Source organism: Hippoglossus hippoglossus, chromosome 3 (genome assembly GCF_009819705.1).
Source record: "Hippoglossus hippoglossus isolate fHipHip1 chromosome 3, fHipHip1.pri, whole genome shotgun sequence".
Lineage (NCBI taxonomy): Eukaryota > Metazoa > Chordata > Actinopteri > Pleuronectiformes > Pleuronectidae > Hippoglossus > Hippoglossus hippoglossus.
In genome coordinates, this window is record NC_047153.1 from 31518678 (window position 1) to 31545034 (window position 26357).

Sequence of the window (26357 nt, forward strand, 5' to 3'; positions counted from 1 at the left end):
TCCAGAGAGAAATATTCCTCAAACTCAGAGATTTCTAAAATAAAAATCAACAAAGCATGTGCGAATACATAAAATTATAAGTCTTTACTTATAATCTATATAATATTTGTAGAATGTTATATATATATATAATATGTAATTTATATACGTATACATTATGAATAAAGATTACAAATATTGTAATGAAAAATAAAAACAGACATATGTAGAGTTTTTAAATTTAAATTACAGGTTAAATTTGGTGCAGATCCGGATAATGATCCAGATTTTGTCAATGAAAATATACAGTTTCTGGGGCGTTATCTTTTTACAGTTATTGTGGGATAACAAATATTCATTCCCTATATCAGAAAATGGATAGTTTGCCTGCGTTTAAGGTAAGCAGTTGGCAAAAAAGGTCTGTGTACATGGTAAATGTATCTGATGTCAATACATGCATATGCAATATGAGGATATTGGTGAAGGTATTTTATACTTTATGGAGAATAATTCTATTTGCGGTTGACGTTTAGGTTTCTAAATTAAATTCATGATTCATGCTTGTTGACCAAAGTATATCTATTGAAAATGAAACTGGGTGGGGGGTTGTGCTTGTACATGTATGTGTTATAGGGAGACATCGAGGAGGTGAATGCGGAACCTAATGACAGAAAGGTAAGTAGAGGCGATAAATTGAATCTGATGTTACCACACCGACACTGTCAGCCCATTTAACAATACTGAATTATCAATCAGCCCAAAGAAAGTACATGATGAAACTGGAGTGCTCTATTTTTATTTTCAATTAACAGTCCACATTCACGGACATTATTCAGATGTGGCTCGAAAGCAGAGCAATGGTGTCACTTGACTGGTGCATTTTAACAACCAGATGATATATATATAGAGAGATGCCCAACGATTCTGATCTTTGTCTGATTTCTGAAAAGAGACATGGGGCAGAATATGGAAAAGACAATAAAAATACTTTTTATTAAGAAACCTTTTATCTTTAACTTGTAGATTCATTAATACTGGCAGCCTTGGACTATTTTACAACAATACCTCATCCCCAACAAAGTCAAATGATTAAATGTCCATTGTTTTGTTTTGACACTGTTGTCATTAGGGTAAATTAAGTAATCAAAGTCACCCCAAACAAACTCTGTCCAGTTAGTTGAGTTCATTTTAAGAAGTTCTGCAATGGAGTTGCAAATTTAGAATGATCTCAGATCAGAGCTGTGACAATAAGACCCACATTAAGAAGTAGACATTTCCATTGAAGGGAGGGCTTTATATAAAAACCAAGACAGAGTATCATGGTAACTGTCGAGGTACAGGTCTATCAATATTAAAAGGAAAAGCATAGGCATTTTCTTTTTCTAAACTTTAATTTGTGTAAATGCCGGGAGATAAAAAAAAAAATGATCACAAGTAACAAATTCATAATTACAAATCACAAATACATCGTTCCTGTCACAGGAAATTGACTACATGCTTTATTGACATGTGATATGTCATAGACAAAAGTAAAATATTCTTGAATTGTATTAACACAAATGTATCTCATTAAATATTCATTTCTGAGTAGGATTTATTTGAGTAACAGATGTGTCAGTTTCAGTGTGTTAGGAAGGGCATATCCTCTTTTTAATGCAAAGCACTAATACATTATCTTTAAGTGACTAATACAGGCTACTCAACATGTAGCCAAGATTGGTTACATGATCAAGCCTATGTCTGCCACTATAGAAGAATAAAAGTAAGTCAGCAATATGATGAGCTGAGTGTCCTCTCTCCTCCATAATTATACTTTAGGCTGTGTGTGTCACTAAGGCAACAGGCTTTGAAAACCTTCATATAAGTGTGTGTGTGTGCGTGCGTGCGTGCGTGCGTGCGTGCGTGCGTGCGTGTGTGTGTGTGTGTATGCGTGAAGGGAAGGGAAGGAATAAGCATTGAGAGGCTAAGTATAAAATGGTTTCTTTCACGAGCTCAGTGTTCTGTGAAGCTGCCTGAATAATCCTCTGGACCTGCCTCTTGTGTTTAAAAGCCTTCATTTGACGCCTTGCAGTGTGCTGCTCTGCCTGTGGATGGAGTGTGGATTGCATTTGAAAATGTTCCACCATTTCACAGTGATGTATATTTCATCAGCAGTAGTTGGATCAGAGCATGTTTGCAGTCAACAGTTTGGCGATAACTGTATCACATAGCACTGACTATGAATAAGTTTGACCCCACCCCTATTAACCTAAACATTCTTGCAGTATGAATTATAGTACATTAAAAACTATGTGTCTAGAATTAATACCAAAGTAAATCTAAATTCCATCTACATTCCCCCTACTTTAAAATGCAGCTTAAAATTCATCATTCACTAAAGAATGGTAACAGCAAGATGTACACCAGTGATACATAATAATAATGATGATATATGATGATATAAGTCATAGTTTTTATTCTCCTTTAAAATATGCTAGAGATGAATTTCAGTCTTAACTAAAGGTGCAAATAAAATATATACATTTTGTAAGAACAGTAATGAAGCAGTGATTCAAAAATCTAATATTATAAATATAAAATATGAACATAAATGCAGTGTATTATAACCTTTATTAAAAAAATATGACCACCACTGTTAGAACAAATGCAACTTTGTAACACATGACTCAAATACAAAATGTTTTGCAAGATCCAGCTATTTCTACTGATCATTAAAATAATAACGTTTTAAATTGTATAAAAGGACTGAATATAATTTCTGGTCATGTAATAGCTGAGTGCTGCTAAATGACCAAAACTCTGTGCAATTATAGAACATTTTATCTCCAAAGGAACTGATCTGCCCACACAAATGAATGTGACTGCAACACTGGTTCATTTAAATGTTGCCTACAGTGAATTGATTCACTGCAATCTCAATCTGAATTACCTGCTTGCAATATGGACAATGCTTATATTCTTACATTTGTATCATTATTGTAAGTGTAGTGATTGTAGTAGCATCATTGTAGTAAGATGATCCTCTATATACTCAAGATGATATTTATTATTCAGACTCAGGGTCCAGATAAAATACAACACAACATAGATTAAGATGTATACTCACATTGCTTTCATTGCCACCATTGGTCAATCTGTTGCTCAGTCAATCTTGTGTGACCTGTGAAACACTTTAATGTCTCCTGCAGCACAGACACAGGGACAAATTACGCAATGTCCCAGGTAAATGCTGAATACTTACCTAATAATACATTCCATTTGCTTTACCCTGGTGTTTCCATACTGGTTGACCTACTTTAAATGATTTAATGAAATGCTTCAGGGAAGCAGTCATTACTTTAAACTTCAATTGGCTATTGTCAAAAAGGCTTATACTGGACCAGTGGGAATATGGCAGCATATATTTAATGCCTTGTATATTATGATTGTTTTCCTACAACAATGGGTTCTCAGTGATGACCTGACAGAAATCCCTGCTGGACTAGAATCTGTTTGAAGCTCTTTCTTTAAGATAAATGGGGATATTCTGTTCAGCCTGCAGGTCTGTTTTTCATTACATTGATTTCCTGTCGCCCAGTAACTCTGGAAGTGTGACCATTGAATGATTGTGGTCTCACTGTACACCACTTACTTAGCACTCAATGAAAAAATATGTAACCGTGAATATGCTTCATCAGTGGATTTATAATGCAAATATGAGGGCAGGTAAATATTTTTCTTTAATGTATTAGACATGTGCTTTATAGTGATGCATAACAGCATAAATCCTCAAATAAAAACATGTAGTTAAATAATATCTGGTGGCCAGCACAAGCAAATATTGGCTAGTCATTCAAAAACTGTAGCTCAGTTAGCTGAATAGTAAAATTTAGTATAATGTATATAACGACTGCACTTCTCTTTATCAAACATGAATGGCTTAGAGATGTTTTTTTCTGAGAGCAGCTTCTTCTGTAATGTCCTGCGTATTGAGCCGTTTTCTGACTCATCCTGGGGGGGATCTCCCGGAGAATTAGGTCTTGACTTTCTCCGCTTTTGCCTTTGACACATGCACAATGCAGACGGAGGTTTTCGCAGCATTCAGGTGATGGGTGGAGCAGCAGGCATAGGCAGGATGTAACGTATTTAGTCTGCTGCAAAGATCATGTGTCTGTGTTTACAGCTCTTTGACACCAGCTTCAGCACTGATGTGCGAATGGGTGAATATCTGGTATTGTAAAACACTTTGAGTGGTCATTACGACTACAAAACAGTATATAAATGCCGTCCATTCAACATTTGGGCGTATTTTCCAGCTTGATCATCAGTCTTCTGAGGTCTTTCTTTACAAGGCATGTTTTATGTCAGCAGATGAACAACAAAGTCAAAATATCTTTATGGTTTTTTGAATCAAAGTCACTGTAACTCACACCTTCACTCTGATTTCACTGACTGAACTCCAGGTTTGACAACTCACGACTCCAGTAGGCTTCTGCTGATGTCATTAGCCTTGGGCTTCACATGCTTTTTTCAACCTATACTGTGAACATTTGAACAATGTGTTGAGTGACAAAAAAACACGATGATTGATTGATGACAGATTGTGTTTGTTTCTAACTTAGACAAAGATCTCACCATATTTTAAGACTTATTTATACATAAATGCAGGTGATTCCAATGGATTCACTTACTTTTTCTTGCCATTGTATTTGAACATTCAATGCCATTATCAGCTCATCCTTTTCTTTACAGCTACTTTACCAGGAGTGGGCCAGCTACAGTGTCTTTTACAAGTACCAGCCCATTGGACTCATCAGGTCAGATCAACAACGGTGCTATTGTCGCAATCATCAGGTCAATTAGACACATTTCCCTACTTCACACATGTAACATGGCTGGTGCTCTCAGAGCAGCAATTACTGCCTTGACCAGCCTGCAGGCAAGAAAGACAGATGAGGACTCTCACAAGCAGAATGATGCTCCAATGATGCTCTTACATGGAAGCAATAGTCCTGTGGTAGGCTGAAGGAAAGAGACTTTGAGTGTGAACTGTATCTGAGGATCTAATCTCTTACCAAGCACACTGAGGGAGTGTCAGGGAACACAACACTGATGTAACTGGTTACATACAATGAGCTAAATTATTCTCCATCATCTGCAACAGTCAAGTGTCGTAAATCATTTTCTAGGTTTTTCTACACAATGAAGAATACTTTGATTTGAACATTAAGACTCTTTTAATGGAACACACTGGCAGTTACACATTGCATGGGTCATGCAGTAATAGTAAATTTGTAAATTTAAAACCTTAAACCTTTGTATCTCTTTCCACAGGAAGTATTTTGGGGAGAAGGTTGGACTGTATTTTGCTTGGTTAGGAGTCTACACACAGATGCTGATCCCTGCAGCCATCGTTGGAGTCATTGTATTCCTCTACGGCTGTGCCACTGTAGACGATAACATCCCTAGGTACACAACGCACACACACATAAAATATCCCTACTGTAATCGAACAATGCTTTTAGGATGTGGCACATTTTGATAGACACCAAAGAGTACTCACTCAGTGAACAACTGACATGTTTTCCAAAACAAAATATTTTCAAGTGCTTTTGTATTTTGATAGCTCTTTGTGTTTGATATTGAATCTGAAATATTACATCTTTCCAAACATATGTAAGCTTGTTTCACAACAAGAATTTTCTAGAATCAATTGTAAATGTGTTGTATATATGGCATATTAATATTGTTTAATAGTTAAGATGACAGCTAAGCTATAATAATAATTCCAAATCAAAAATAATAATTCTTGATTTTTTATCAGAAACAGGATGAGTTGCCAGTCTTGTCTGTGTGACAGTTGGGTGCTATGTAAGAAAATACCCCCTAACAAATTTTACTCTTTACTTGTTTTCTGGAATTTTACTAACATTATCTTTAACTATCTTAATTGTAATTTTTTCATTGATGAGTTGGTTTGATCACCTTATATCGAAGCTGGCAAAAACAACATGGTCATGTGTGGTGACATATTCACACTAGCTGGAAGAAGAAAGAGATTGACAACTTTACATCGGTTGCCTTCACTCAGGCAAAGACTTCTTTGTACATGCAGTTGTCTGCTAATGCTATCTAGGTGGTCGGACTGCCCTCTTGAGTATTGTTACAAGCCTTCTGGGACTCTGCTGCCACCGTTCAGTGGCCAGTATCGATCAGTGCAGGTACAGGAACTGATACTGGGGCAAAGCTAAACAAGAATCTACATGGGTTGATACAAGGGCCAAACCCTAGGTCACTGTTTTCATCTTCACATCTAATTGGACCAACCTCTGGACTCAGCTGTCCTGTCCAGATGTAGTTTGTGGCAACAAGAGAGACTTAAATTGGGCTACACCATAGCCTAACCTAGATCTCTAAAATTGCTCTCTCCTATTTACCTGTTGGTAGCATTGAGTGTGAGACTCATCAGTCCATCATTGGACAGGCAAGCAAATTGCCTCTGCCAAGGTCAAGTCCATCTCCCTCCAACACATGATGCTGAAGGAAGCTGTGATCAGGTGGTTGGAGGTCTCCCTTACCTGTAGCCAGCAGGGAAACACTCCCAAGATGGATGCCGTCATTCTCAGGCCACCCATCTACAGTTGGTGAGTGTAGCAAATTAGTCATTGTGTGCTGTATTGTCCTGCTTCAAAAAAGCCAAACTACAAAGTGCTACATGTAAGTGCCATATATAGGTGCAACTAACTTTTCTTTTTAAATATAAACACCACAGTTGACGATGTTTATTAAACCATTATCTTCTTAACCAAGGTGTAGTTGGAAGAGATGTGTTTTTAGCCTGCTGCAGAAAATGTATAGACTTTCTGCTGTCCTGATGTCAACATTTGGGAGCCGGGACAGCAAACAGTCATGATTAAGAGCGGAGAGGACAGGCTGGGCTGTACGGTTTCACCATGTCCTGGATGTAGACTGGGCCCAATCTGTTCGCAGCACAGTACGCAAGTACTCGTGTCTTGAAGCAGATGCAGGCAGCCACTTGCAGACCAACCAGGAGGGAGTTGCAGTAGTCTAAGCGTGAGATGACAAGAGCCTGGACCAGAACCTGTGCCACCTTCTGAGTGAGAAGGGGAAGTATTCTCCTGATGTTGTTCAGCATGTATCTACACGATCGGGTTGTTGCAGCAATGGTGGTGGTAAGGGAGAGTTGACTGTGAAGTGTCACACCCAGGTTCCTTTGGGATCTGGGTGGGGGCTACCACAGAGTTGTCGATGGTGGTAGCAAGGACATGGGTGGGAGAGCTCTTCCCTGGAAGGAAAAGTAGCTCGGTCTTGTCAAGATTGATTTTCAGGTGGTGTGCGAACATCCACTGAGAGATGTCAGTCAGACAGGCAGAGATTCGTGCTGCTACTTGTGTTTCAGATTGTGGAAAAGAGAGAATTGTTTGGGTGTCATCTGCGTAGCTGTGGTAGGAAAAGACATGAATGAATGACAGAGCCGAGAGAGTCGGTGTACAGAGAGAAAAGGAGGGGACCCAGGATGGAACCTTGAGGGACCCCAGTAGTGAGAGGACAAGGTTCTTGTTTTGCTTACTGGGTGAATTAAGAAATTACAACTGATATTGTAAAAAAATGTTTTGAATTAACAGGAAGTAGTGATAAAACAATGGTAGATGTTCACTTGGTCTAGGAAATTACATTTGAAGCATTCGGAAGCAGCAGATGACTTGATAGATGTAGACATGTTGCAGTGTGGTTTGACTCAGAACACACCCTCAGAATAAGGATCTTTTCACATAATCCCATGCTAAAGCTTTATGTGAAATGCATCACCAAGTCAGTATAGACTTGTAAATGCAGAGAGCATGTCCCTGGTTTGGCAATATGATGATTGACATATTACACTAGGCATTTGATTTTTGCCAGCCATTAGAGATTACATGAAATCTATAAATCATAGATTGATTAACGTTGACTCATTAGCCAAATTTTCTACATTCTATCCACAATATCTTTCTCAATTGTTTCTCTGTAAAATGTTTATGCAAAAATGAATGCTGTACACTGTGATATTATCCAGATTGGTGCGAACAGTCTGAAGCTAATTCCTAACTTTCATACCCTCCTTAACGCACTGGTCATATGTTTCTGAAACAGGAAGGGATACAAGGTTGACACTGGTAATCACAACAAGCCTGTTGTAAACAAAAATAATTTCTTGAAACACATCTAAGTACTAAAGTGTTTTTTTGTTCATATAATGTGAAACTAAGCCCTCCACCATCCTTTTACTGTCTCCCCCCCCCTTGAATAACTCATATCTTCCACCCAACTCTTTGTTGTCAGTATGGAGATTTGTGATCCAAGGAACAATATCACCATGTGCCCGCTGTGTGACCGTGCCTGCAGCTACTGGAAGTTGGTGAGTGCTTGTGGCACAGCCCGCGCCAGCCACCTGTTCGACAACCCAGCCACTGTCTTCTTCTCCATCTTCATGGCCCTCTGGGGTAAGGGCATACTCTAGGGTCCAATAAACCTGATTAGATGAGCAGGATCTTACTGATACAGGCTGTGTATCTTAGCATTGCTAGAGAACAAATCCAATTTATAAATCATAACATTTAATCCAGAACTACAAAACATTTACCCGCTAATGCACATGAAATTTACTGTAGGAATCTAGAAATGTAAACACACAGGCAGACTTCTTCTGGTGTCCTATCAAGCCACACTGCCATCTGTTAGCAGCAGCAGGGAGGTGTTATGTGTTTTAGACAAAGCTAGTGTCTTACAGAGTCACAGCAAGGTGGCCATCTGTATTCACCTAATGTAGAGCTGATGAGGGAGAATACACTCTATGTTGGTTCCAGTTGGTTAGACTCCAGCTCCGACCTCAATCCCAGTATAGATTACAGATGGATGGAGTCTATGTATGTATTCTTATTGGGAAACTGGTTGCTGTAGCAAACTGTGTAGATGTAAACAGACTGAAAGCTATTCATCATTATACCATTTGTTAACAAACTATGAAAGTCTGATCCTATTACTCTGTTTCTGTGATGTAGAGCTCCACTCTTGTCCAGAAACTATTTAACTAATATGTCAACTAAAATAAGTATGCCTTCATGTGGGAAGCATGACCATGAGTAAAATGAGCATTGTAGAAATGTCTACAAGGGATCAAAATTTAAACAATAACCTTTTTGAATATATTCACATAATTCAGATACAGCATCATTTATTTAGACAGATGAAAATATAATTGAGTGGATGTTCACACACTGGTAGCATAGAAAAAGTGATTGTGTTTGAGTCTGTGCTTAGTTTTCTGTGTGTGCTTGGTTATGTAGCGGTGCTTTTCATGGAGCACTGGAAGAGACGACAGATGCGTCTCAACTACATTTGGGACCTGACAGGCTTCGGCGAGGAGGAGGAGGTGAGAGAGAGAGCACCACAAATACCTTCTTACATACATCAAGTGTATATAGATGGCACATTCTGGCTTTCTAGCTTAGAGTTAGATGTTAAGATCGATTCCACTGTCATATTTGCGGACTAAATATGAAACTACAGCCAGGAGGTAATGAGCTTAGCTTCGCAAAAAGACAGGAGTGAAGAGGAAACATCTAGCACTGTCATAATTCAATTACCAGCACTTCTAAAGCTTAATTATAAATAAAAATAATGTAATAATAATAATCGTTTTATTCTTTTAGACATCTGTTATTAATGTTGTCACAATAGTGACTCTTAGTGTGTATGTGCGCAATAATACTACTATGGTCATTTTAAGTTAAAACTTTAATACAGTGTTTGTGAATGTCCTTTGTTTAAATCATAATCATGGAACAGTGCATTGCCATTTGGATGAAATCATTTTGTTTGTCACTTTTCTGTGTTGCTCTAAATATGATAGTTGTTCAGAGACAGGCACTTCTGACTGACATCATGTCCATGTGTTTTTGTGTGTGTGTGTTGGCATTTTACAGGAGGAACATAAGGTTTGGACCCGACTTGCTTACCTCTTTATCTTCTTTCTTTTTTGACTCACTGTTTCAGATCACTTCTGCGGATGGCTGTTACTTAACTTTTCCTCCTCAAGGTGTCTAACAATCAGCCTGAGCTTTTTTCAGCTGACATCTTCTCCATCTTTTTGCTTCTGTAAATGTTACATTTCGGTACCTGCTATATTTCTCTAAAAGGTTCATCCTGATGCTGGCCCTTCCTTTGGCTTCTCAAAACAATCCTATTATTTGTTACCACTAATGGCAGTGTACTTAACAGGACAGCTGACTCATATCTGCTCCTCTTTTTTCCTTGACTATTCTTTTAAAATGTTTCCCTGTTAAAGAGAGACAACTCTACACCCATTAAATAGGCAGAATATCTTTCTTCCCCCGAATTGAACACTTACATTCAGAGTCACAAGAAGTTATATAAAAAATGTATGCACCTAAACATTGAAAAACGAATTCAACAGTGGATTAGGGAGCACATTTTTAATTCAAGAGAAAGAAACTAATTTGATTTCAGAGATGGTGGTGCCAGTACAATTCTTCAGGCAAGAAAAGAGACATATACCAAGCCAGAGGGTGTTATTCAAGCTTCAGTTCTTGCTGGATGAAAGTTATAATAAAATGTTGTGCACTGACAGCACAAAGACATAGGCTCTTGATGCTATTTTGATGAACTTGAGGATCAGTTAATTTCACATTTTCTCCTCATTAACACACACGTAGGACCATGTAGTACATGTGGTTTTAGGCCCAAGATTTGAGCTCACTTTTAGCCTTGCACATAGACACGTGGGCTGTGAAGACAGTGGTGTGTCAAAACCATACATTTCACAAAAAACCCACACAAACTTAAACTGTATGGTGTATAGACATTTTCTGCCGATGTGTAATTAGGTGTTTTTAAACACTATGTCATCTTTATCAAGTGATGATTTGTCAGTGTTTCTGAATAACTATAATTTTTACTTTTTAATGCACAATAATGCAAGAGCAGGTTTATGGTTTATGTTTTTAACACATGGAGCTACAGGCCAAAAGTGGCTCCGGAGCATTTTGTATTAAGTGCTTGATCTCTGGTCTTAGGAAAGTGTCAGTCTCTGTGAGTCTACAGATGCATATATAGATACAGGTTCATGGGGCCTGGCAGAGCACAGAGAAAAGAGGTATAAGGTAACTTAGCTATTATATCGAAAAACTCTGGCAAATGTATTTTCAAAACAAAGGTGACCACCACATCAAATAAACCCCATGCTATCATAACCATCATTCAACATAACTGCCCATAACAGTCTCCCTCCTCCATCTAGTGAAAATCAATAAACCTGGTTGTATTAGCCAGTTGTATCTTTTAATAGAAAATTAGACATTTTAGGTTTTGGAGGAAAAAAAAGAGGTTGCTAACTACTGTGTACTTGAACTACATGTAGTGGACGCATATACCCCATTTACACAATAAAATGTGTGTTTTCAATCCAGATTGTATATCCAGGTATCATTTTAACCTGATTATATTTACACCAGGCATTCATTTGTGTCTGCAGTGTCCAAACTGAGATATGAGATTTGATCAATAAAAATATATTTTAGCTTTAAATTGTGTGATAAAGATTACATGGATGTGTAAAAATGCTGGTTTTCTTTAAGTTAGGGTTGGGGTTAAGGCTTGATAATAAACCTTTAGTTAAACCCTTGAGCATAAAGCTGACTCTGGGCATCGTGATACAACCTTAAACTACAGGTTGTTTTCTGTTTTCTGTTGACTGCATAATCTTTGCATGGTGGGTCAATGAATTTCTCTCTTTTTCTTTCACAGAGCACCGTATTCACACTTCATCATACCTTACTCATGCTACAAAACTTAATGCAGACAAGTTGCTAATTCCATTTCTGTCTCCATTCTCAAATGTCAAAGGGATCTTCGCCACAGTTTACTGTCACTAACTGCTTACTGCTCACAGTGGTATCAGTTACTGTAACATCCAAACTGGTTTCTCTTCCAGGACCACAACCGAGCAGAGTATGAGTTCCGAGTCATGCAAAAAACAATGAGACTGGAACATTCAACTCCAAAGGTAAAAATTATTCAGTAACATTCGTTACAATCTTATTCATTCTTTATAACTTAAACTATAAAGGTGCTGTTGCAGAACTCAGAGCCACACTTTATTTGTAACATAATTTGTTCTTTGTTTGTTGCTATTTATTCTTCTAAGTATTGTTTCATTTTGTCTATTTAATGAATTGATTATTGATTAAGTAAATTGTAGCTCCTTTTCTGTAAAATCCTTTTAGACAAACTTGTGATAAAGAGACTATTTGAATAAATCCAGTGAAATAAATGAAGCTGGTATGTTTCTCTTTCTCTTTCTCTTTCTCTACAATATATATATATTTTTTAAGATGACAAACCAAAACCTGCTTAAAAGTGAAATACTGCTGTATTACAAGAGGTCAACAACTCCACAGTGAACTTTAAGGAACAGACTCTGGCATTACGTCCACATTAAAATGTTTTCATGTTGTTTTACATGACCATGGTCACGTGTGTGCTAGTGTAAACAGGAAGCAGAGTGTCTCCTCTGCAGCTTGTTTCTTAGTAACAGAATTACTACAAACAAGGAACAGCAATGGTGAAAATAAAGAGCAGGAATTTCTTTACTTGGCACAATGACGAGGTGGAACTCTTTCTGACAATAACTGAGCAGTGCTTTGCATTCACTGCTAGTATTTGAGTTGTGACTTAAAATAACCAATCAGGAAGGAAAAAGAAAAAGTCCCAGTGAGTTTCTGTTTTAGGGGCTTGATAATTCCAGGGTAATGTGGATATCATGTATATTAAGCAAAAATATAAACTAATGAATATTATTAGTGTGGATGTAACCTCTGACATTGCATATGTAGGAGTGTAATTTAACACCCAAACAACTGCACTATGCAGCAATAATGTAAATGGAAGACACAATGGATTATTGCTATGCAATATTTTCAAATGTGTTATTTTTCTATCCATATTTAAATAAACTGAAAGAAATAGCTACCTGGATATCAATCACAGATATGATACGCTTCTTAGCTTCACACTAAACTTGGAACTTTATTCAGTTGCACCATCTGCTTTACTGTGTCTCAACTTAAATGCAAATACTGTTGTAGTGGGACATTGAGGGTTAGAGAGAGAAAGCCATAACCAAATTTTGATGTAAAAATATTCGTACACACAGTAACAGTCAAGAAACAAACACTGTCCATCAGCAGGGAACTCACAATGAGCACTGACTGGAGGGATAACATGTAATGGCTGTGTCACCAGCATTTTTGAATGCTGATGAAACACTGAGACATGTTTGTATGTGGTAAAAACAAACAATCAAACAAACAAACAAACAGAATGAACACAACATATTTGTGATAACATGTCCTGGGGAACAATGTTCAGAGTTGACCATTAGCAGCCTTTTGCCTTTTGTCTTGTGCCAAGGTCACATCTTCCTTTTCATCAAATACATAAGGGTGCATACAAACACACACACACAGGCTTGGGGAATCTGACCCAATTTTCAGTAGGCTTGAATATGACATGATAGCTCGGAGCAGAATTAGCTGTGCTCTACTGGAACCACATAGTGTGTGTGTGTATGTTTATGTTGTGTGGGCTGTGTGCATCAGAAGGCTTGCAGCATAAAGAGGTGCTACTGACAGGACTGTCATAAGGCTGTGGCAGAAGAAACACACATTAATGTGCACACAGTTTCAATGCACAGCTAGATTGAATTAATGATACTATATGCTGTGTGCTTTCTGTCCCTCACATTGTTCTCTCTCTCTCTCTATTTCTCCCTCTGTCTGTCTGTCTGTCTGTGTGTGTGTGTGTGTGTGTGTGTGTGTGTGTGTGTGTGTGTGTGTGTGTGTGTGTGTGTGTGTGTGTGTGTGTGTGTGTGTGTGCGCTTTAGGGGGAGAAGGTGAAGCTGACATGTACAGACAGACTGCCAGCTTACCTAACCACTGTGGTCACAATGGGCTTCCTAGTGAGTCTCAATACTGTCCCTCCAGTGTTGCATCACCACACTTTGAATTTCCAACACATGTAGGACATCTGAGACAGTCCTTTTTTATCACCCTGGCAAATACATGTAATCATCGTGTCATCATGTCTGTTCATCTTGTGTTTAGGTTGATGCACTTGCATATTGAAAGCTAACCTGTTACATTTTTTTGTGTAAAGAGACTTAAAGAGATTTGATGCCTTTAAACTGCACAAGCCCATGCATGTCTGTATAATTGTAGACATCTGTGTCGGCATGAAACTGATGTTAACCAGACCCATACCAATATCTTAAAAACTTGACCTGATCATGCTGAAAAGTTATAGTTTATTTTTCATTCTTCAATGAAAGGTAGATGGCATCAAAAGGCTTTCTTTCTAATGAAAAATAAACCCCCTGGCAGAATTCATGATATGTATTTTTTTTATAATATTTTAAAAAGTAACCAAAAGCAAATCTATACCAAGCCAGACTTTTATGAAATGGTCCAAAACTACTAAACTGGCCAAAAGAGGAGTTGGTGGGCTTGGTTCAGAGAGATACCTGCAGTCTAAGGTGGCTAATGATGCATCTGAGCTGTAGTCCTTGTTATTTTCGTTGAATAAAATGTAGCATGACTTTGTCTCTTTCTACAGGACTTCAAATTTGTTATATTGTGTTTACACTACAGTTCTGTTTGACCTGTATTTATTCCTGCTAATTGTTTAGATTAAATGTATGTAATTGAGATTTATGTTTAAATTAGGGAAACATAACACGTAATAATACCTGTATCAAAATTGGGCATTCAACATGTGTCACCTGCACAGGCTGTGCCGCTCTACTCTTCCTTGTGTCAGCTGATTTTTAGATTTGGTGTTCCCCCTTCTCACTACTTTTAGATTGCTGTGACGTTTGCCATAGTCTTCGGAGTCATCCTGTACCGGATTAGCATTAAGGCAGCGCTGCACATGAGCAACTACCCTGCAGCACGGTCCAACATCAGAGCCACTGTCAAAACCACCGCCGCCATCATCAACCTCATAATCATCATCATCTTGGATGAAATCTATGGCGCCATCGCCCGCTGGCTCACCACACTGGGTGAGACACATTTCCCTCATTGGAGGTGTTCTTATTACAAGAAAACATGTTTGCTCATGTCTTTGTTTGATGTTTGCTACATCAATGTTAAAGTTAATTTCTGCTTACACGTGATGTGTTTTGCTGTGTTGTGTTTGTTGCTCCTTCTCTGTGACATTTGAGTGTGTATTCAGTTTGTGCTTTTTAAACTAGAAACAAACATATTATACCTCACCAGGAGCCATGTTGTTTGTTGTGGTGCTGTCTATTGAATTTAACTTCACCACAAACTGGCTTCTTCCCCACAGTCAGAGAAAAAATCTTTGGGCAGAGAAGACTTTTACAGTTGGGCTTTTAAATTTTATATTCAAATCATTAAGCACAACCTGGGAAATGATGTAAATGCTGTCAATGTTTTGATTCAATTCCAAGAATATTAGAATTCACAATTGAAGAATTCGGGGATAGACTGATGATCTTTGTTAGCAGCTTCCGCATCTCTTACATTTACATTTGTTTTCTAAATTTCCTAGCTAAACCCATGCAAATAGAGTGTTTTCAATGTAGCCAATAGGACCAGAGCATTACATTACACTTAATTCAACATAGCATTTTAGAATAATATTTGTATACATTATCGTAATGTACTTACTATGCACTATGCAGCACAGTAAGGTTAGGTTGTTGCAGTACCCTCAGCAGCCTTACAGGACTAGTAGCTGTGCCTCATATACTCTCTGCTGTCATCATAACTCCCATTGGCTTTTCACATGTTGCACACTCAATCCCAGTTTCATTTATTTTTTCTTTCTCATCAATATGTTTGTATTCAAGTTATCTGCTCTATGAAGAACTTTAAATTGGATGAGCTAAGCAGACAAGAAAAGGTGGAAGAGTTTAGAGCTCTAAAATCTACCTTGAATTAGTCCATGCATCTTGTTTGCAGTTAGTTCTCCTTATTTGCTGCAGTTTTCTCTTTTAATTCATTTGTTGTTATTAAAGGGATAGTTCACCGAAAATTTGACTTCTGGAGTCTCAGGGGAAGAGCACATTCTACACCGATGCTCCAATTGGCTTCCCTTTCTAAATATGCTTCATTAAAAATGTTATAAAGGTTAAATATGACAATACCAAAACAAAATAAAAGACCATGAATGTCACTTACTTAATTTATTGAAAGTGTACTGAAAATTCTTCTACAACAAACAGTCGGCCTTAACAGTAATACTGTTAAGTGAGTAATTACTGGATGATATAGTATGTGTGGGGGATAATAACACATGTTTCTCTTTTTCAGAGGTTCCAAAGACAGACAAGAGCTTTGAGGAGCGCCTCATCTTCAAAACTTTTATCTTGAAGTTTGTCAATGCCTTCACACCCATTGTCTATTTGGCCTTTTTCCGGGGCAGGTAAGAGAGCGACCTCTCACTGCTTGTTTTTTGTACATTGTTATGTTAAATCATTTGAATCAAACTAATTCTATGGTCCACTTGTAATGTAAAAACTCATCTGCTGCTGCTCTCACCTACCATTTGGCAAACCTTTACTTTGATACCATATACAATGCATATGGCTATGTTTGGTCCACAGGCTTGTTGGGCGGCCTGGAAACTACTTGTATGTTGTTGGATCATACAGAATGGAAGAGGTAATTCTATACTATATACGACTCCACTTGACTTAGGTTAAGGTTGTTTATTTTATGCTGTGTATGTTATATTATATTTTCTTGATGTCAAGAGGTCCCACGAAAAGACTTAACTTTGTCTCATGAGTTTCCCACTGTCATTTCGCTTGAGGTCATTGGTTCTTAGTGTCACAGTGTGGCTCACTGATGTGGTTAATAGTTGTTGAATCTCAATGGCACAGGGAAATAGATAATACAATAAAGCTTGTTATCAGAGCAGAATTGTTCTATAAGGCCTTTATAGGAAAGGAAGTATTTTTCTTACTTGACTCCAACTGCTTAACATGTAATGTACCCCTCTCTGCCAATCAGTAACAAGTATGACACTTTGTGCGTGTATCCACCGTCAAATACCGTGTTGCCAGCAAGCTGGATTTTCTTCAGGTCACTTAATTCTAACAGCAGTACTGACATTAATAGCCAGAAAATACTTTTTCCATACTGGAAAGACTTACTACAAGTTACCATAGTCACCTGCTGTCAATCCTGAAGATTACATTTATCAGCATGACTGTAATTCATTTCAACTGACTATTAGTTACTGAATTGTAATGGACACAGCTGATAAAGGCATCAATCATGAGTCCTTGCTACGGAGGTTTAAATACAAGGATCCTTTAATATTAATTGTGTAGTACTATATGTTATATATTTTTTTTAATAATATTATTTCAAAAAATCCTGAATAATCCTGAGCCTCCCAAAAAATATTTGTATCCTCATATAAAACAGCTGTGTCACTTGTCCCTGTTCTCTCATGCTCTTCTGCCTCACTTTGATCATGTCCCTCTTTGTTCTTCTCTTCTTCTCTCCCCAGTGTGCTCATGCGGGCTGCCTCATGGAGTTGTGCATCCAGTTGTGCATCACCATGCTGGGCAAGCAGCTCATCCAGAACAACCTGTTTGAGATCGGCATACCGTGAGTGCAAAGCATTCCCTGTGCAACATTCACAAACACACACACTAACACCAACAGTCACACACAGATGACAAGCAAAACAACAGATCACAACACGCAGGCTCAGCAAGCAACAGAACAAATTGTGCACACCTACTCACTTGTACTTACATGTAAGAGGAATCATTTAAATGCCTGTCTGGCTTTCAGACACACACATACCTGGAAACCAGACACACCTTGCTGAAATCTGGTAGCCTGCAATTTTCTCTGTCTTTCTTCATCCTTACAGTAAACTGAGGCGTAGAGAGTGCACCATGTGTTTGGGTCCTTTTCTTTATCATACAGTCCACCAACAGCACACAATTGAGCTGTGTCACATTTATAATTCATAGATCTTATTGAACTCCAACAATAAGAAACAACCAAATGGATGTGTCACCAACTATCCGCCAATAAATGAAATGAAACTTTGCTAATGACTTCAGACCAGGTTGTTGTTGGTCATAGCACACACATGATATCCACATCCATTACATTTTGTTTTCCTCCCCTGCTTTCTTCTGAGGCTTGCTGAATTTCTTGGCACATTACTGGCACCAGCCATTACTAATTGCAATAACATGAATTAGACTAATGTCATATAACATGTATAATAATAAATTTGCTGAGCCACATTACCAACCACTATTGGTCAGAAACTCTGCGAGGTACCTGAAGGATAATCCTATTTTCATATTGCATGTAAATTAACATTTATACAATTCTTAATTAACGAACATACATGAACGTGTGTTCATGTATGTTCTGATTTTAACTTAAAGGTCGAGCATAGGTCAGGCTCCATTAACAAAGGTGAATGTGTTATTTTATCACTGTTTTTTGTTTTTTACAGGAAGCTGAAAAAACTGCTGCGGAAGAGGAAGTCAGATTCTAAGCAGGAGGAAGAGCTGACCAACAGCCTGCATCGTCACGAGAAAGACCACCTACTGGGTCCATTTGTTGGCCTCAGCCCAGAGTACATGGAGATGAGTAAGTTTAAACATGAATGTTATTTTAATTTAAAATGAGAAATATATTGATATTAGTTCAAACTAATTTATACATTTTGAAATCTATTTAGATGGGCTGTGTGATATAACCAAAATCCTAAAATCCAGACAGAGGTCACTTAATTTTGAGATAATTTTTCATTACTTCTATCTTTTCCTCCATATAATCAGGGTGCCTGTGTTTGCAGATGTAAGTTCCAACTGCAGCTGTTGTCTGCTTCAGTCTCTGTGTATCTTTGTTATATGTTGTTATATGTTATGGCTGTTATCTATAGACTTTTTCAATACTGGTTGAAATTAATATGTGTTTTAAAAGAGGTTATTTATGTTAATGAAAATTGAAAAGAAATGACACTCAGCCTCTATGTTGAATTTAAAAGTTTGGAGTTAGAAGATTTGTGCTGGTAAGCAAAGGAAACGGTTGGAGTCTCTGGGCTGCGCTGTTGGATGGAACATGTAGGTGCAGTAAAACATAGCACCAAGTAAAACAACAACATTGCTACATTACATTACATTACATTTCATTTAGATGAAGCTTTTATCCAAAGCGACTTACAATAAGTGCATTCAACCATGAGGGTACAAACCCAGAACAACAAGAATCAAGAAAGTACAATTTTCTTCAAAAACTCCAAACTACAAAGTGCTATAAGTAAGTGCCATTTAAGTGCTACTAAATTGCTAGTTTAAACTTTTATTCAAGGTATAGTCAGAAGAGGTGTGTTTTTAGTTTGCAGCGGAAGATGTATAGACTTTCTGCTGTCCTGATGTCAATGGTGAGCTCATTCCACCATTTAGGAGCCAGGACAGCAAACAGTCGTGATTTTGATGAGTACTAGAGTATGAGGCAAAGCAGCCTCACCCACCTGCAACCACCTATTGTATTTTCTTGGTCTGAACATGTTACTCAGTAATTTTGGCTTGAGTCAGTTCATTGTGTGTGTCATTCAAACAAACTGTTTTCAGGAGTAGTTGTTGTATCTCTGCTGATGCAGAGGTTGAGGCTGAGGTCGTCCTCTAACCAGAAGGTCGGCCGTTCGCTCCTAGTCTTTCACATTCCGCATGCCAATGTGTCCTTGCGCGAGATACTGAACCCCAATATTGCCCACTCTCATACATAAAGTGCTGCACTACATGAATGTGTGTGTGAATGGGTGAATGGCAAAAACTTAACTCTAAAGCACTTTGAGTAGTTTGTTCTAAAATACATCTGAGCTTTCAGGCCCCTAAAAAAGAGAATTTGGAAAAGCAGCTGGCGCATTTTAAAATGAGAACTCCAGGGCTGTATCTCCATCTGAAGGGCCTGAAACAAAGTTATTTTGGAAACAAGAATGCATCACCTATATCTTTTTTCGAATTGTGTCTTATCAGTAATGACTGACTACCAGTGTTGCTAATAGTTACTGTCAATAACAGTTACACCTCATCATCGGTCCGAGAAAAGCTCACCATTGCTATTCCCTCATTCGTAGTATTTTCTACAACTAAGCAACAATCTGCCGAGTAGACAATCTGCTTCCATTTTACATTCACACGTACATGAATAGTGTAATGGTGAATAGTCATGGGACATGCTTTTTAGGAGATTATTTCTAATGTGGAGTTAAAACTCTTATCTGGTTGAGGATCGTTTTCAATTCAAAAAATTGTTTTTAAATAGAAACATAGGATGTTCCCTTCAACTCCTTGATGAAAGTCAGTACTTTAACATTCTAATCTTTGGTGAATGAGTTATGTCAAGGTCAAAACTATCAGACATAACATCTGTGTTCACTTTTGCTGTTTCTATGCTCATGCTTCATTTTGAACTTATGCTTGACTTTTAATTGTCAGAGCTGATGGATACTGTGGCTCCTTTAAGATTTATATCAAGCAGTTGATCCAAGAAGATTTATATAATAAACGCAGACTGAGGCTTATCCGGTTACCAAACATCCCTGTAGCAACTCTAGTAAACTAAATTGTCCCTAACAGGCTGATGTCGAGCTTGAATACTTTTATTGACTCGCTTACACACAAAAAAACACTGAGATCCAGAAAAATCTCTTGAACTTTTTATTCAAGAAAAAGATGATGAACTTGTAATGTGCACAATCTCATAAATTGAAGCAATCACAGAGATCGAAAGCAAATAGCGTAGAAGTCAACAAAAAATTAGGGTGTCCCCACTCACTCTCTCCAACTAAACCCGCAAAGGTGAATAAATAGATAACTAAACAATAAAACATTACACACCTTGTATCATTAGCAAAAAATGATATTCTTCCGAAACTAATTTCTGGCTCCTACAATCCCAATGCTCAAGGTACATGATACTTTGAGCTCAACAAAATTTACATTTAAAAGAAAGATTGTAACAGCAGCTTCCCTCCATTTGATGACTGAATATTTTTGGGATGAACAACAGTGCACAAATGTCTGAAAATCTGTTTGTTCCTGTAAAGCTATCTGAGGATTTGTTGCTCATGTGTTGTGCATGTGTGAAAAGCAAACTGCGGGTAAAGTTCCAATTCTCCCCAGCAAACTCAACACCACATCCACAAAAATAAATTATCCATGAGTAATATAGCTATCTATGACAATACCCAGGTTGTGTAAACAGATTTTAAAAAATTACCTCTGAAATGGATCAGTAACAACAATAGTAGCTGTGGATATCATTTGCTCCTCAGGTGTATCAAACTCTTGTTCTAAGAAAGTGAAGGGCAAATAATGAGTGTGAAGGATATAGCCTTTTTGATAAGAGAACTATTTGCTTTCATTGTTTGTCAGATATGTCTATCACATTTCCTCTGACCTCATGTACGTTCACTAGTGAAGCCTACAAGTTGTGCATCACTGAATGTCTAGCCAATTGTTAAACAGCGACAGTGCAGAGCATCTGCGATATTACATGTATTGTTTTTGTCATTCTTCATTATTTTGTGTTGTTTTCAAGTAAGTGTTATTTCATCCATTTTTTTCTCTTCGTAATTTATCACAATTCTGTGGCATACATAGTCAGTGGTTTACAAAAACGTTTTTATTATGGAAAAAGCAGTGTATTTCATAAATTGTCAACGATTAACTGACTATGGAATTTGCTTAAAATTTGCATTACTAATAAGTGTTTGAAAATGTCATGGATAATGACTTTAAAGCTGCTCTGTTCTCGGTACATTCCTTTGTGTAATTTAACAGGGAGCTGAGACACAAGATGGAATAAACATTAACAGGCAATTCATGAATACAAAAGAAGCAACTCAGATGTACAAAAGATACAGCAATATTTTTTCTGCAACAAATGGAAATAATAAGTACAAGACCATCATGTCCCTCTGTGTCTGCCTGTATGCCGGTTCACAGTGAAGGATAAACACACTTTATATGTCATCACTATTGAGCATCATTGTGACCATGAAGAAAAGATGTGGAATGACACACTTTCCAAGAAATTTTTGGTGTTTAAGTAAAGACAGTGTGCCTAGCTTTTGGGGATGTGAAAAGAATCAATCTCAGCATCATTACAGCTGGAATAATGCCTGTATGACCTACAAGAACAAATGTGCTTGGATAAAGATCACTGCCAAATGTAAGAGGGAGTAATTATTGTCTTTGTTATCCATGCATGCTCCTACCACAAGTAAAGGAGCTTATTTGTTTTGTATAAAAACAGCTGTGAATAGCTTCATCCTCATCATCATTGCAATAGAGAAGTTAGTGTGATACGTGTGTTCAGTAATTTAGAATGGGCTGTTAAGTACAGTGCAGTACATAATACATTAAATTAAACATTGTTCAGAAGCACACTATAAATGCTTTGGTAAGCAATAACAGAAATTAATATATCTCTTGTAATATATAAGTATAGGTTCGGTAAGTAAAATAAATATTCCCTTGAAAGCAGAATAATTCTGATTTTACAACTGCAAGTCAGCAGTATGGCACTGCTGTTCTGAACAGTACACGGTAGAGATGAATTCGAATAAATAACTTATTAAATCAATGTCTTTAAATTAATGGGCCATATGGGTATATATAATTTCAAATCCAATCAAATCCAATCAAATATACTTGTATTGTCCCAATGGGACATTTTTCTTGGGCCAAAGTGCTACAGCAGCTGCAGAACAGTACATATTACAACAAAAAACAGTACACAAAGACATATCACGAAAGACCCAAAACAAAAATGCAGAATAAAAGTGAATTGAATATTGTACTTGCCCTAAGACACTTAAAATTATAAAATGCTAAAAGGATATAGCCAGATGAGAACCAGAAACCGGCATTAAAACTTAAAAACCTAAGTGTGAAATGTGCTAGTCAAGTGCGAGGGTTATTAGATGCATGACTGAATCAACACGTCTCCTTGTACAGTAGCATGATGGATGTTGATATGAACAAGCGCTTGAGGCGTTTGGTCTTACACTTAAAGGCTCTGTAATGTCTGCCTAATGGTAACAGGTCGAATTTGGGGAACAGAATGTGTGACGGGTCATTAAGGATCCTTTGTGCCAGTCTGACCACAGAACCTTCGTAGATGGTCTGAAGGGAAGGATAGTCCTTTTTGCCCATCACCTTCATAGCCGGTTTTACTATATTCTCAATTATTGGCCTCTGCTGGACTGTGAGGGTGCCGAACCATGCTGCCATTCCATATCTAATTATGCTTTCAAGCACAGCAGAATAAAATATGGACGTGACGTCGATGATCACACCGAATAGTCTAAGTCTACGTACTGTAGTCATTTGAAGGGTGTCACTCATCGTGACATATCCACTGGAGGGTGATGGGATAGATGGGATTGGGTATTCACCGCTGTCCATCTGATTCCCACAAAATACTCCTGCCCCAATCCCATATCAGAATAAAAAGAAAAAATCCTGTTTTGTGGTAATCCCAGGTGACTGTTTCACACCCCAACCTGTTCTTGTGTTGTGTTGTTTTGGAGGGGTTGAATATACTATATATAATATATATAATAAAACTTGTAGTTAGTTTTTTTGGTTTTATTAAAGCAGTTTAGTTTCCAGCAGTTGTAGGCAGCTTTTTCTGATAAAAACTACCTGCCCAACATTACTTTTACTTATATTTTACTTTAAGAATTGGATACAGTATTTTGTAAGACACTGGACCAAAACAGAGATAAAGGATGAGTGAATATTGGACTTAACTTCATCTTGTGGATACAAACTTCATGATAAAGACACTCATGGTAGATGTGTGCTGAATCCTTAGAAAGTAAAGTTGAAAAATCATTAGAAGGACACAAGCACATTATATATCCATTCTCAAACACCTGAGATGAGACAATTAAAAAAGAACTGTGAAAAACCAAGCACAGCTTAGCTACATAGCATTATGATGCACATCAGTGTGGTCATCATTGTTTTCGTTATGGAAGCAATTAAGATTAAAAAAACATCTTGATGAGACATCTTTGTTTCGGGGGTATGCATTTGATGAGATAACAAATCAAAAAGTACTCTCTACAATATAACTATTTCATTCTTGATCGCTTTCCCATCTGAACAACCACAGATGCCCATACAATGATGCTTATCAACAACACACAGTTAAATGTCTAGCTACTGGACATTTCTCTTTATAATATCACAAATATGACTCCAAATGCATGGTAATATTGTTCTGTTTCTGCTGGATGTGACATATTGGCCCTAACAATTTTACAAGAGGATACGTTACAGATTAATTTTAAATATTTTTCTTCGATTTTTGATTTAACTGAGATTTTTGCCTCTCAACTTCCAACATGCAAACCCTCTTTGTTGAGCTCCACAGTAACTACTCCATCTATGTTTTCCACAAATAAATTCTTAAAGCTTCACAAATATTCGGTTGAACTTGTATAACAGAAATACAACAGTCCACTATGGGTAAAGTGAATGTGTATTGAGGCAATGGTGCAGTTTAGCAGCTTTTTGGTATCACACTAATAACTGAAGGCAAAGGAAAATTAAAAGATTAAAGGTAAAATGTAGATTGCACCTTGTTGTGTATGTTTGAGCTGTTTAGATGTAAACACATTGTTTAGTGCAGTTGTAGGGTTAGACCGTGGCTTCATTTTGGTCTAATAGATATTGAAATATAGAAGTACAGTTACCACACCATGTACTGGTGTATTAATTGCAAAATATCACCTGTCTCTGCTTTTCAAGTCTGCATCAGTTGTTCCCTATTACTGTATGTGTAATGACCTGTATTGACATGAAAGCATGGGTTAGCTCAGGAACTGAGGAGAACATATGAGTCTTTTTGTATTCCATTACTGAATTGTGTCTGTCCTGATGCATTCATCCAGGAACTTGAGCTAATTTTTCCTATTTTCTGTTTCTGTAGTAATCCAGTTTGGAATGGTTACTCTTTTCGTGGCCTCCTTCCCTCTGGCTCCACTCTTCGCTCTTCTGAATAACATAATTGAGATTCGGCTGGATGCCAAGAAATTTGTTATGCAGCTGCGCAGGCCAATTGCAGCCAAAGCCAAAGACATTGGTAGGTGTTCACTGCCCAACTGCAACAAATGAAGCAGATCATACAAGTTATTCCTGGTTTTCTGTGTTAAATCCTGATCCTAGATGCTTTCAGCTAGAATGCTTTCATTAGGTTGAAACTTCATGGTCAAAGTCATCTTCACCTCACTGTGTGTTGGTTCTAAACACAATGACAAATTCCACTACATCAGAAAAAACAAGCCTTATGCTCAAACTTTTACCAACATAAACATGCTGTAAAAATCACTTACCAAGCTTTAAAGGATATGTTCCTGCATTCCACACTGGCTGTGAGAGGATAACTTTCCAACAAGATTTCAGTTAAACAGTTCTCGTTTTATGTCAAATGCATTTTAAAGTTGACCTGAAGAAAATATGCAGTCTGAACCAAATCACATGTGAATCTGCCAAAATTATTATGACTATTGTACAATATTGTACTGAGAGATTTTCTTTAACCTTTGGCTAAAGTTTATAAATGTTGCTATGGATCCCCCCCCCCATCAATTAAGTTGGAAATGTTTTTGGAACAATTGTCCCTTTGGTCATGAAGGCCTTGATTCTTCCTCAGAGCTTCCTGAAATGCACCAAACATGCAGTTTCATTACCAAACAAGAAACTAACACAGTAAAGGATTACACATTTCAAGTTTAAAATGTACACTATGGTTTTCAAAATGTATAGTGATGTTTTGACATAGATGGAAATCAGTCTCAGAACCTGTGGTCCTAGTGTGCAGTAATAGTATATACATCAATAATAATACATCATAAAATAATATAATTGTTAGCATGCACCTAACATTCCTAACGACTTATTTGTAACACTCCTTTAACACAGCACAGTGGTTTTTCCACCTTTCAGGCTGCGATGTACTGACCCTGTACAATAGTTGTATGTTGAAACTGCTGTTTCCTCTGTTCTTACCTTAATGACAGTTCTGTCTTTCTGCAGGTATCTGGTACAACCTTTTGAGAGGCCTCAGCAAGGTAGCAGTCATTGTTAATGTAAGTCTATTGTATATCTTTACAATCACGATAAACTTCAAATCCCGGAGGGCTGGACTGACTATGCTATAGTATGTCACAGCTGTGTCAGACCTTTCTTACCAGGAGCCATATGTAAACAAAAGTGGACCTTAAAGGGATAG

General features: G+C 37.5%; 1 protein-coding gene across 3 annotated transcripts in view; it reads left to right on the forward strand.

The window, feature by feature from the left end:
* Positions 1 to 26357, forward strand: part of ano1a (anoctamin 1, calcium activated chloride channel a) — a 54279-nt gene that overhangs the window by 21199 nt on the left and 6723 nt on the right. For 2 of the 3 annotated variants that reach the window (XM_034581521.1, XM_034581519.1), the window contains exons 9-23: positions 613 to 654; positions 4711 to 4775; positions 5293 to 5427; positions 8302 to 8462; positions 9306 to 9391; positions 9945 to 9956; positions 11972 to 12043; positions 13922 to 13996; positions 14896 to 15097; positions 16374 to 16485; positions 16667 to 16724; positions 17581 to 17681; positions 18556 to 18692; positions 25056 to 25208; positions 26162 to 26214. In XM_034581521.1, the coding sequence (XP_034437412.1) occupies positions 613 to 654; positions 4711 to 4775; positions 5293 to 5427; positions 8302 to 8462; positions 9306 to 9391; positions 9945 to 9956; positions 11972 to 12043; positions 13922 to 13996; positions 14896 to 15097; positions 16374 to 16485; positions 16667 to 16724; positions 17581 to 17681; positions 18556 to 18692; positions 25056 to 25208; positions 26162 to 26214 (1464 nt within the window). The remainder of the gene's footprint in view (positions 1 to 612; positions 655 to 4710; positions 4776 to 5292; positions 5428 to 8301; positions 8463 to 9305; positions 9392 to 9944; positions 9957 to 11971; positions 12044 to 13921; positions 13997 to 14895; positions 15098 to 16373; positions 16486 to 16666; positions 16725 to 17580; positions 17682 to 18555; positions 18693 to 25055; positions 25209 to 26161; positions 26215 to 26357) is intronic. The other variant, XM_034581520.1, reaches the window with a different exon arrangement.